The sequence below is a fragment of the Buceros rhinoceros genome, unplaced genomic scaffold (assembly GCF_000710305.1).
Source record: "Buceros rhinoceros silvestris isolate BGI_N320 unplaced genomic scaffold, ASM71030v1 scaffold33512, whole genome shotgun sequence".
Taxonomy (NCBI): domain Eukaryota; kingdom Metazoa; phylum Chordata; class Aves; order Bucerotiformes; family Bucerotidae; genus Buceros; species Buceros rhinoceros.
The window spans coordinates 6,198-18,795 of record NW_010401339.1 but is presented as its reverse complement, the minus strand read 5'-3'; the positions used below and the strand labels follow the sequence as shown (position 1 = coordinate 18,795).

Here is a 12,598-nt window from a genome sequence, read left to right as displayed (position 1 = left end):
TGCTGAAACCAAGGGAACAGCAATTTAGCAGGCCTTGGAGAATGTAAGCATCTTACTTATCGAAGACTTTCTTCTCCAGCCGGGAACGGGAAGTGTTAGCCTGCTGCTTCAGGTCCGTCAGATTGGGGTATTTTTTCTTCTTCCCTTTCTTTTTATCTCCTTTTCCACTACTTTTAGAGGAACCAAGATCCACTCCTGTAGCCGCTTCAACCTCTCTCATGAATTCTGGATCCCGCCACTCTGTGTAAAAGAAAAGGCAGGCACTCAACCTCCAAACCCAGGCAGAACTTGCAGTCTCCTAAGGCACAGGTTCTTGTCACTGCTAGGCAGAGCCACTGTGCTGTAAGCTGCACACACAACAAAAGGGGAGGGTAGAGCAGTTGAGCAAAACACCACCTCTTGATGAAAAGCCCTGCCAGTCTGGGATTAGTATCAGTTTTTAGCTGCTGCAGATGAAACTGTTCTGTAGGAAGACTTAAGTCAAGTTTTTGAAGTAGCACAGTAGCAAAATTCCAAGGAAACTATTCCATGTAGGAGAGGTGACATAAACACAGTGATTATTATTTAGAAATTGAACAAAACACCAGCAACGTAGCTGAGGAACTAATCTCCAGGAATAAATTCAGAATAATCTTATAAACAAACCTGAAAACATGGAATATGGTAACTTCTGAGCAGAGGAGGAGTGACAACACTGTAACTTCTCTGCATCAAAGAATCATATTCGCTTCAAAACATGAACTGGTATCTGACACCGAAATAGCATTCTTGAACAAGACAACACGACCCTCTTGCCACGAGCCCAGTTTTGCATCTGGAGAAGATACTACTTCAAGTATCACACGCTTCCTCAGTTTAATGATCTAAATCAAGTTTCTTCTCTTACCAATAACACAAGGGTTAATTTATCTCATCCAAAACTTGTTTTACAGTTTTATCAGAACCTTAGTGCTTCAGAATCCAGCCATACAACATAAGTGGGTTCTGGTCACAGATGCCACCAGAGGAAAAAGCATGAACGATTCAGACTGTAAACTCCGAGGAAGCCGTGGTCTCTCCTCTTTAGCATGTCAGAACAAGGTAACAGGACAGAGTAGAAAAGAAAAGTAAGGCTAGAGGATGGATATCTTCAAAGGGAAATTTAGAAAAATGGCATATAAAGACTTGGAGGGAATGGATTGGAAAAAATGTAGCCGGTGCCACTTCAAAGAGTAACATGGTCCAAACTCAACATAAATGTCAGATTTCTGTATTTTAACAACCGGTAATTGCCTGTCACACGTCATATAGTTTCCCATATGTCAGCTGCTCTTCTTGCCTGCAGAAACTGTAACACCAACGTCTACTACCCTTGTTTAACATCTAAGTAGATACAGAGAAATAAAAAGTCCTAAACAGCCACATGACTTCACTTACACACCAAGGCGGTCACCGAGTGTGACAAATACCAGTAACAACACTTCAGGAAGGTCAAGGCAATGTCCTCACTGAAGAACACGGTGTTTAGGAACCCCAGAGCAATTTTCCAAGGAAAGGTTAGATCTAATCTACTACGATACCTGAAAGCAAGCACTGATTAAAATACAACGCCCCAAAAAGCAGGAGGAAAATGAAGCTGTGAAAGAACTGAGCAGGAGAAGTATAGAAGGAGAAAATAGAACACATATACTTGATAGATCATAAGACCTCACAGACTTTTTTTTTTTTTGAAGTGAGGGAATACAGAACAGCACAATTCAGATACAGGAACGATTAATCCAAGATTAAGGAAAACTGTCTAAACAGTTTATCTCCCAGTAATAAGAAGGCGTCACAGTTTAGGAACCCAGAGAATGGAGCAATTGTTTAAACACAACAAAAAAACGCTGGCATCCACTAGAGATGAAATGAGCATTTGAGTAAAATGAAGGAGCAATTTAAAAGCCTTTGAGAAAAATCAATAGAATGCCAGGGAAGAGCAGCCTTTTTGAGCATTGATGGGCCCCTAAAGCTCTTCATACATTGTTACTGAGTTTAGCGGCAGGGAAAAGAAAATTACACAGTTTGCAAGGGTAGGCGGGAATCAATACTGTAGTTAGTAAAGAGATGCTATTTCACATCTGACTGGCCAGCGGCCTGCCTTCACCAGCCTGTCCTGATACCTGTTTGTTAACAAGTCACTAAGGGCTGAAAAACCAGATACTCTTCAGGGCTGACACAAAAAATAGGCACTTAATTTGCTCCTGTGTGCGAACTATTGGAAAAGGATGAACACTGCAGATTAGCAGGTCAGCGTAATCCCACCTGATTCATTGTTTCAGGACTGAAGAGCCCAAAGCACCGTTTTGTGGACATTAGCTAGAGTTTAAAATTCTGTCCAAATCTAAAAAATGCTCCACAATAACAGTGACGGTGTTGTCAAAACATAGTCATTATCACAAAACTATTTTACATCATGTTTTTCCCCCTTTGGTCGCACAAGGATGAAAATAAACCTACCACCCAAAACGAAAAAGATGCAGGAAGAATTTTGGCGCAATTTAACCATGCAACTGATCCCCTAAGTCTAATTTTTTTTTTTTTTCAAAATTTTTCAAACTGTCATCATTAGCAAATGTGGTCGCACAAGGATGAAAATAAACCTACCACCCAAAACGAAAAAGATGCAGGAAGAATTTTGGCGCAATTTAACCATGCAACTGATCCCCTAAGTCTAATTTTTTTTTTTTTTTCAAAATTTTTCAAACTGTCATCATTAGCAAATGATTTTGTCAACCGTAAGACCAAAGCACTTACTGCACAGTGGGTTCCTACTGGTATATTTTCCGTAACAGCACTGCTCAGATTTGCTTCAAGTCCTTGGTAAAAAAAACCCCCACCAAACCCCAGTGCAAGTCAACCAAACACCCCCACCCAACCCACAGGCCCAAAACAAACAAAAAAAGGCCATAAAAGGTTGTTGAAAATATTATAAAACAAATATAAAAACAGCAAGGCACAGGAAAAAAGCAAGCCACAAGACGTGGTGGCTTACAGTATTTAGTGACATCTGGTATACGTAGATGGCTTTAGCAGCCTCCACGGTTTCGTCCTATAAATTAAGTGCCATAGCTTGTTCAGGATCTCCCCAGAGAGATGGGATGGACCTTTGTGTTACATCTCAGCTCAACAGCAGTACTCCATAATGCAGCACAGCAATGTCAACATTGGTTTGGGACTAACACACACAACCTTGTGGGCCAGGGGTGAGAAGTCTCTAACACCACCGAGCTGACACTGGAATAAAAATAAATAGGTCTAGCCTCAAGCAATGGCAATTTCACAGGAAAAAAAAAAAAAAAAAAAAAAATCAATATTTTTCAGTGCAAGTGATTTTTATACCACAGTATCAGTTTCTAGTTTGAAACTAGTTCCTCAAAAGCACCTACTAGTTTAATTGGCTAGTTTTAGTTTGTTGTAACTAAATTGGGAACTCTCCACATCCCTCACCCTAGTTTTGCTGCGACAATCCAACCGTGCCCCTTGCTGTTGGCTGGAAGCACTTCACTGCACCTAGACAAGGACGGAAACTGTCTGCAAATGCAGCGCTTTGACACGTGCAAATACCAACTGGTGTCCAGTAACTGCTGCACTGGTGTGATACTGGGAATTGCCGAGCACAGCCACTCAAAGGTGGCCAAATCAGTATTAAAGGAAACCGGGTGGATCAGTTCTGTGTTCAAATCCTCGGTCATTCGACACAGACCCTTGCAGACAACAGATCAGCAGCTGTTCATTATGCTCTGAAGGGTTTTTGTGAAAGGTCTAGTAGCCTCATTAGTAATATGTATGACACTGAAACTGGTAAAATACCCAGTCAGTCAGAGCTTAAGAGAGAACTTACTTCTTAAAGGGAATATACTGGAAGTTATCGAAACGATAAAGCCTATGGGTAAGTTTAATTACAATGCAGAAAACTCTCCTAGAATATATAGCTTAAAACAGAGAAAACAAAGACCTTCTGGAGGAAGGCAAATTAAATAAAAGCCTTGAAAACAAATCCGTCCCCTCCAGTCATACTTTGTCTTTGCTGGATAGATCTGTCTCTCCCATCTTCCTTTGCAGTCCATCGACTTCCAGTAGTTTCCTGGCTGCAGTCACTCTGGTGCTCTATGAAAATCTGCCTTCTGTCCATCGCTAATGAGGCTTAGTTGTACTATTGCAAAAAAGTCTCTTATTCTCCCTGGAAGGCTCCTGCCTGTGCATTCCTTGCTTGCTGTCTTTCTCATTGCCAGCATTCCTCATGCACCAGTCCAGAGCTTTATCCTGGCTAAAAATGCCCAAATAATCTTGGACAAGGAGGAGTCTTCCCTCCACACCTGAAAGCAGCATCCAGGAGCAAGGAGAAGACCATTTGTTTTGCTTCCCATCCCCATTGTTTAAAAACAAAATGCAGAGCACTGTGCAGTAACACATAAACAATTAAACAGCACAGATCTGCTTCCTCCCTTTGGTGAGCCCGTCACAAACGTCACACCAATTAGAACATCCAGACTAGTTACAATGCCAATAAAATAAAGCCCAAGGTGAGGGTTTCCCTAGTTCAGAGTATTTTCTAGTGATGCTGCACAGACGCACAGTGTAACAAGGCCAAGAATTCTCCTTCTGAAACACAAGTAGTAATTGAGAAGATAGAGAAATATAGAATATGATAAAGGAAAAACAAGCTGTGATGTTTAGATGTGATGCTGAGAGACATGGGTTTAGTGGTGACCTGGCAGTGCTGGATGAATAGTTGGACTCGATGATCTTGGAAGTCTCTTTCAACCAAAATGATTCTGTGACAAAAACCCCACTCTGCCAACACTCACGGCAACACAGCGATGCTAACATTACCATTATATACATTATATAATGGTATATACATTATATACCGTTATATACATTACCTGGCTGAGCTGCTTGCTTCTCAAACCGCATCTTTTCTTCTCTGGCTCTGTCTTCTGCGTTAACAGGAATCCCAGAGTCATCACGAGGAATTATCTTTCCGTGGAAAGGGCACTTCAGAAAGAAAGGGGGGGAAAAAAAAAATCTCAGAACTTCTGAATTAAAAGAAAATGCTTACAGGTTATTGAACATAGCTTAAAGCCAGACACTGGCATCAAGTGACAGAACTCCACACTTGACTGCCTTTCCTCCACAGAAAGCATCAAGATCGCCTAAACATCATGTCTTTGTCAGAATCTCAAAGATATAAGCTCTTTGTGATATGAATATGCGATTTCAAGAGGCCAGGCAGCACATCCTGCCAAGTCTGGATCAAGGGCACCGATGCTGCGTCCTATGTTGTTGTTTATGGTATATCCCAGTCCAGTAACAATCCCATTCAAGGTATTTAGTGCATTGAGATCCTTCACTCTCAGATAATACAGGAAGAACGGGGATATTTGATCAAAGTGTTTAAGTATTTCTGCTCAACAGGGCTCAATTTCAGGCTGTGTAGGATTTAGTTTTCGTAATACCTAATTTCTAAATAAAATCTCTTTGCCCCTCAAGTACCCGAGTTTCTAAAAACAGTTAATTACAAACATGTCTGTAAATGAGGAAAACTTTTAAGCACCAATTGTCTCTTGTCTCTGCTCTTCTGCCAGGTACTTGTATACCAATAGTAATAAATAAAATATAAACAGCTATGATGAATGCTAAAACTTTGAGAGTTCCTTAAATGTTCAGAGCTTCCTAATGAAAAGGATGCTTCCCATATGAAGCATATATCAACAGCAAACCTCTCCAGACACAGTTTTCTTCCACTCCCCAGAGCCATATTTACAATGTGAAATAAACTCTTGTGGAGGTGTTTTAACGAGCTCTCCTCCACATAGCACATACCCTGAAAGTTAGGGAAAGTGGCGCCCACCTTAATCCGATCTTGTCTTTCACACAGACTTCCATCAGGCATCGGTGCTCGACATTTGTGTTTCACCGGTTCAAACTTGCCAGCAAATGTTATGTATCTAGTTTTTAACATTTCAGTTATTTCTTTATTTTCCACCTCTTCCTCTACTTCACTGGGTGCCCAAAATCGATGCTCAGAAGCAAATCTGTGAAAACAATGAATGAAAATTATTCACAGACAAACTTGTAAGAAAGCACATAAAGATACCAGTATCATCCTGTGGTAACTTACATGTAAAAGGAAGGGAAGCTTTACTAGGAATTAGAAAAACCTGGAATCTACTCTTCTCACGACTTACATTATGAAGATGTTTTTAAAGTATCACTGAAGCCTGCCTAGTATTGGTTTCTTGTTGAACCTGTTACCTGACATTCAGAGCCAGTTATCTGATAGCCAGTTTCAGGGAGTAACTTTGTGATTCTGTAGTTAACATTCTTCAGAACAAAATACTCCTGTGTTTAAACACGGAAAATATATCAGGGAGGAAGCAGTTTGGCCTTGTCTGATCTTATCCCAGGTAACTGTACTCCTGTAGCAGCAGGGAAGCAGGAGCTGAAAGCAGAGCATGCTGTGATGTACTGAGACCAAGGAAGAAGCCATCCACCAGCCAAGCCTTCTTCCAGGCTCTCCTTCACAGTATCCGTAAGTCTGAGAAACTTACGGGGTGTTCCTTTAGGAAATTAAGCTAACCCATTGAAAACCTATTTTAAAATTAGAGATCTCATCTATATTAACAGACACATACAGGCAAATACACAAAGACTGTGCCAGGTCAGTGGATGTGGGGAGTGAGGGTAAGGGGAGCAAAGCCCCTTGAGTAATGGCTTATTTTAACATTTTCTCAACGGTAGCTATATTTCTTCATTTTAGCTGCCAATAGTCTGTGGTGAGAAACAGGCAACCCCAGAGAGTAATTACCTCACAACCTTCAGATGCTAATCTCAGGACGCAATGACTGTCCCTCTGATGGTAAATGTTTCCTTCTAATCATGAAATCAGGGTGACCAGCTGAAACTCAGATATCTAAGACATCTGAAATTAAACAACAACAATCTCATCCCAAATTTAAGGAAATATGAAAGAAAAAAATACAGCTAAACTAAGCAAAAAAATTCCAGCCTGTACATCTGCTGCTTATTACAAGCAAAATGGAGACATCTAGATGACAGATGTCTTGATCAGGACTCAAAATTCACAAAGGACCTTTGCAATCCCTTTCTTCCACATAGCTCTTCCACCCAATCAGTCCTGGACTCATTTGAGAGGATATTCTCTATCCATATCCAATCCCTCTCCCTCATTAATATCCTCGGATATCATTCCTAGTTCTGAGACTTTGCCTTCTGGGTACTGCAGAGCCACAAATACGTGAACACTGGCTTCACTAATCACAATGATCTCAAGTCAGCAAAGCACGCAAGCCAATACTTAAATAGTTACTTCAGTGGGCCTGAAGAGCTTTGAGGAATTTTATCCAAACAAGTTTTCAGCAGAAGACATGGAAAAAAAAAAAAAAGAGGAAATGATCTGATTGCAGCAACCTACAACATACATAGCTGTGGGTTTTACTGCGATAGTTGACTATTTAAAACAATGTAAAGAGCTTAGAACTAGGTGGAAAAGACATAGAACAATGTCAAAGCCATACTGATTTGCCAAATCATCAGAAAAATGACCAACAAGTAAAATCCTTGTTAGAGAGATCCATGCTATCCAATCATTTCTTCATCGAATATACTTTGCTAGTGCCAGAAAAACTCCAACCCGCCATAAATGACGAATAACTTTCTTCTAGGAAATTAGGAGGTAAAAGCAAAAGAAATGTGGTGGAGGCTAGTTCAGCACTAAACACAGTAATATGTTTCCACAACTTTTGGTGTAAAAAGAAGTTTTCAATCACACAGTTCTGCAAGCTATAACCTAAAAAAGAGCTCTAAGGATCCTTTTAACATACCAACAGGACTTTGGACAAACGTTTGAAAGATACAGTAATTTAGCTTCCAACATTATGTGGAAGATTGTACGATAGACAGTAAATAAAAGAACGAAATATTTCTTACTTGTTTAGCCTCAGTATAATGCTGAAAGCGAGACTGCCTGCTCGCTCTGTTACAGACCTTACCGACACAAGGAGGGGAAAGCATTCCTAGAAAGACACCACACAGGATTCCTGTGTGCCAGGCAGCCTTAGAGAATCTCTTTACAAATTCTGGTGTCCTTTGGTGGTCTGATCTCCCCCAAATCATCAAGTGACAGTTACATGAAAAAGATGAAGCATTTAACAGCTGTCCATGCCAACCTTTCCAGTTATGCAAAAGTTCCATTGAATATTTTTTCTGGCCCCCACCCCCCTAATCTGCAACAAATCTCAGTATGTTTTCCTCTATGATAGTATCATTGATCAGTATGTGGGAACTGGACTTAAAATAGCCTGATTCCTACACAGATGTTAATAAATATTATTGTTTACTACAAGCATGTAACTTATTTTCTTCCAACACGACTTACAAACAGGTGAGGAAAGAACAATGCAGCGCTAATTCCCAAAGTTTTCTGATTTCCTGCTGCTGCAATTTAAGCAACATTACAAAAACACAGAACGAGATCTTTCAAAAGATGGTGCATGTTACAAGTAAAACCTTTTTGTAGAAGGAATCAGAAGGGGAACAGATAATCAACTAGAAAATCAACACCCCACTCGCACTCACAGAAAGTGTTACTGATCTAGACAAATAAAAGAGGCTTTAATGGATTCGGCAGCTACATGTTAGGAGGAAGGAAAGACTAATAATGGTTAACTGAAATCTAAAAGCAAATCCAGCTCCTGGAGAAATGGTGCACTCTTTCTCCAAATTTTTATCAACTTTCTTGCTGAGATGATGGATTATAAAAGCCTTGAATAAATATAGATTCTAAAACCAGTATGATGCATACAGAGATCCTGGAGCACATGCCAAACGAGCTACTTCAAATATCCCAGACGGTCATAAAAAACGCTGCACCAGCAAATTTACTCTGATCCTAAGAGCAAGCTCATTTAATTCGAGGAGGAGAGCAGATGAGTTTGGAAGGCTCATGCTATCCACCATGGTTGGCTAAGCTGGCATAGCAGAATCTGCAGAGCCCAACGCTGTGCAGTACACACCACCCCAAGTATCAGCACTGTACAGCTTTATGGACTTACCAAGTAACTAGTAACTAGCTAATGAGTCGCATGAGTGAAGGCAGAAGTAGGAAAAATGGTTGGGTATAACTTACTGTAAAGCCCGTGGTTATGGTCACCTTCTAGAGAAGGTGACAGTTCATTATTTACCAGCTAAACAAAACTTCTTTGGAAAATCATCTTCCTGGGAGCTCCAGTCTCACTATCAAAATCTTAATTTATTGTAAAGGCTGTAATTAAGTAAGTGTAGGGTTACAGAGGCAAAGGGGAAAGACTTTTCCACTTCCGATATTAAAAATTCAAATTCCATATGCATTCCCTATATGTTGTCTGGGTTTGGGGTTTGCTCTTTTCCCCTATGAAAGTTATAAAGAGAGTATGTGTGCATACAGAAAAGTTAAAAGACTTGGCCAATGACTATCTTAACTTTTCAATGAATATATTTTATACCCAGTGTGTGTATTGCATCCTGACTTTCATAGAAACCCGGTATTGTGTGTGCAGTTACTCAAATTGTCCTTAGTTAGATCAGCATATCTATAGTTATAGACTATAAGGTTCAAAAGAGTGCCCTCTATTTTATTGAAAAGCATAAAAATAAAACAGTACAGCACAAGGCAGATAGGCAGTGAAATATGCCTCTGATTTCACTTATGACTTGAATAACTCATTTGCAATGTAAAATAAAGCCTTACTACCTTTTCGGCATTATCTCAGACAAATGCTTCTTCAAGCCCTGCTGAAAACCTTAATCATGTTATAGGCTTTGAACAGCTTACACCACATAGGACAGAACCCGGAGCTTGGAGTGACTGTGTTAAAGCACTGTTACACAGCAAATTTCACCAGCTTTCAATAATTTAAAAGATATTCACCATTCTACGCAATCAGATACAGGGACAAAGCTTTCCTCTTGTTCCTTTCTGCAAACACTGCCTTGGCACTGTGATTATGGGTTGGGGTTTTTTTGTTTGTTTGTTTTGGTAAGGAAACAACGTAAGTTGAAGTAGAACTGCTAAGAACATGCGAGTCTGATTTTTGTCAATGATTTTTGCTTTTTTCAAGCCAGGTATGGTACACACCGATACTAAAGTTCTGGTGGACTTAAACGAAATTTATACACAGAGGGAGAACTTTGCATCCCAACTTTCATAGAAACACACTGGTGCTAAAAAGGGGTTTTAAACCTGACTGCTAGTAGTAAGTTCTGATGTATACCTACCATCTCTTCTCCCCAGCATTGCTAAAGCCTTCCCTAAGTCATGCCCAAGAAACACAAAACCTTCCCAGATCGGAGTGGAAAGTGAGAGATCCAAAGCTGATCCGGTAACTACCACCTATTTCTCGCGTGACTGAACAAGCATATCCATTTCCTCAGTCACCACTCTGCAAAGTCAGGTGAAATACCCCCCACACCTCGCTGGCCTTTCTCCTACCTTGCCTGCTTATTTGTTTAGGCTGTAAGGTCTCCAGCAGAGGGAACACCAATCATGCACTTGCATAGTACTTAGCGTAACGAGGTAGCAATTTAAATCGGAGTAAGTGAGGCCATGCTGCAAATAATACACAAACATGAAAAGCACAGGGAAAAAAAAAAAAGTGCTTTGAAGCATCAAAGGATATTTAATGAGTATCACACCTTCTCAAAACTAATAACCTTTAAAGGTAGAATTTCTGGCTTTGTTTATAGGTCCTACAACACAAGGGAAAGGAGAGAAGTAATTAGCAAAAGAAACAGCAGGCACCCCATTGCATGACCTCTGAGGACAAGTAAACCCATATATTTGTTTAATTTGTCTAAAATGAAAAAGAGCATTACTTGAGAATCTTCCCAGCACTTGGCTGATCCTGTCCCCAGTAGTGAAGGTCTAATCCAAAAGGCATGAGGGGAGCTTTAGCTCGCTCTTCTTCTAGTTTTCTTCTCTTACTGTCCAGCTCTTCCAAGGCTGCCGGCTCAGTAGTTGCAGAGTCATGGGAAAAGCTGATGAAAAGTCAACATGGAACAGCAATGATCACAACAGCTCTCTTGTCTTTTTTCATAAAATTTTCACACCAACACTAATATTATCCTAGATCTAGGACTACAACTACCTTTATGGGATTGTCTTTTTTTTTCTTCCTGTTTAAAGAGGATATAGACCATAACACCACACGCTAAATACAACACATGGCAGCACAAAGCGGAACTGCTCATCCAGCTAAAGAATTATGATATTCATTGTGCAACGCTTCAGAATTCATTAGTCCTCAAAAACCACAGTACTGCTATGGAGACCTCAGTCATTCACTGATAGGGCTGCAAACGGTCCTAGTCACCTTACTCAGGCATTAACTTTTTGAAGGTTAAAAATAAAAATACACACCCAAATACTCCAAACTCCAGAGTTCAAATGAAGCAAACCCTTTTCTCTTTCTGACATTAAATTCCAGTTTGCTAGGCTTTGGAGGCTTTTGTGGCCAATGTACAAGTATCTTTTCAGGAACATGCCACTAAGGAGTAGATTACTCCAGACTTATCCCCAAATCACAGACAAATGCCAGACAAAGCTGGAGTTTCACCAAGCTTTGAGCAGGACTGACAACAAACATGTCTTTAGAATCAGTATAACAAGTCTCCAGGCAGCACTGACAGCATAAGTCACTAGGAACCAAGAGGTGGTTGAAACTTCTTTCTCATGTACTATTAGGGTATGTTCTGTTTAGTTGCAAACCCAAAATGACTCCAATAAATGCGGATGGTTTTTTGGTTGGGAGAGAAAGCAACTCTATTTTCATCAAGGCCAATTACCCCAAATAAAACATAAACCAAGGGAGAAATAAAAGGTTTCTTAAGATCCCGGTGCAATCACTAACAAAATCCCAAATATTAAGCAGTGAATATTCATCTCAGTAAAAGAATTGTAACTTCTAAAGAACACCAAGACAGCCTTAACAGTCTGCCCATTTCATGCGCACTTTCATGTGTGCTGTCACACCTCATAGATACAAGTAAGAGAAAGAGGCTTCTACAAGAATTAAAACCAAGAAAACCTGGCATGTGGAGGTGGTAACTTTGGCAGTTTGTCTCTAATAAGTTTCAGTGTGGCAGCGGCACAGGTTGGATCAAGTTCATCTTCATTCTCTCTCAGCTGGGTGTGGGAGCTGAGCTGAGCTGGTCCTGTTGACGTCTTCCCCACTGGTGCTTTTGGAGGTGACTGAGGCTCTAGCCCTGGAGAAAAAAAAAAGTTTAGGAATGATTCACTTCTCCCACCCTCAACGCTTCACTGTGGGGCAGCTCCAGCTGCTGATTACAGGTCTTACTGCTTTCTGTTTGCATCAGACATCAATCCCACTCAGACAGCGCAAAAATCCTGCCTGTGAAATTTTTCTTGTTTCGGAACAGAAACATACTGACTAACTAACTGCAGCAAGTGAACTTTTAGACTTGTATGACATGGTGTGACCACAAAGAATTATGTTACTCCACCTTGGAAAGAAGAACTGAGCATTGCATGTTTGCCTAAACAGCAATACTGCTTTTA

At 40.4% G+C, this 12,598-nt stretch overlaps 1 protein-coding gene across 1 annotated transcript in view; it reads right to left on the bottom strand.

Moving 5' to 3' along the window:
- The window catches only part of LOC104490009 (UV-stimulated scaffold protein A-like), a gene marked incomplete at its 5' end in the record, with an annotated part of 16,774 nt that extends 4,489 nt beyond the window's left edge, over window positions 1-12,285 (bottom strand). Inside the window, 5 exons of the mRNA XM_010132235.1 lie at window positions 57-240; window positions 4,908-5,019; window positions 5,876-6,059; window positions 10,897-11,058; window positions 12,108-12,285. Of these exons, the coding sequence (XP_010130537.1) occupies window positions 57-240; window positions 4,908-5,019; window positions 5,876-6,059; window positions 10,897-11,058; window positions 12,108-12,285 (820 nt within the window). The remainder of the gene's footprint in view (window positions 1-56; window positions 241-4,907; window positions 5,020-5,875; window positions 6,060-10,896; window positions 11,059-12,107) is intronic.
- Between the last annotated feature and the right edge of the window lie 313 nt (window positions 12,286-12,598).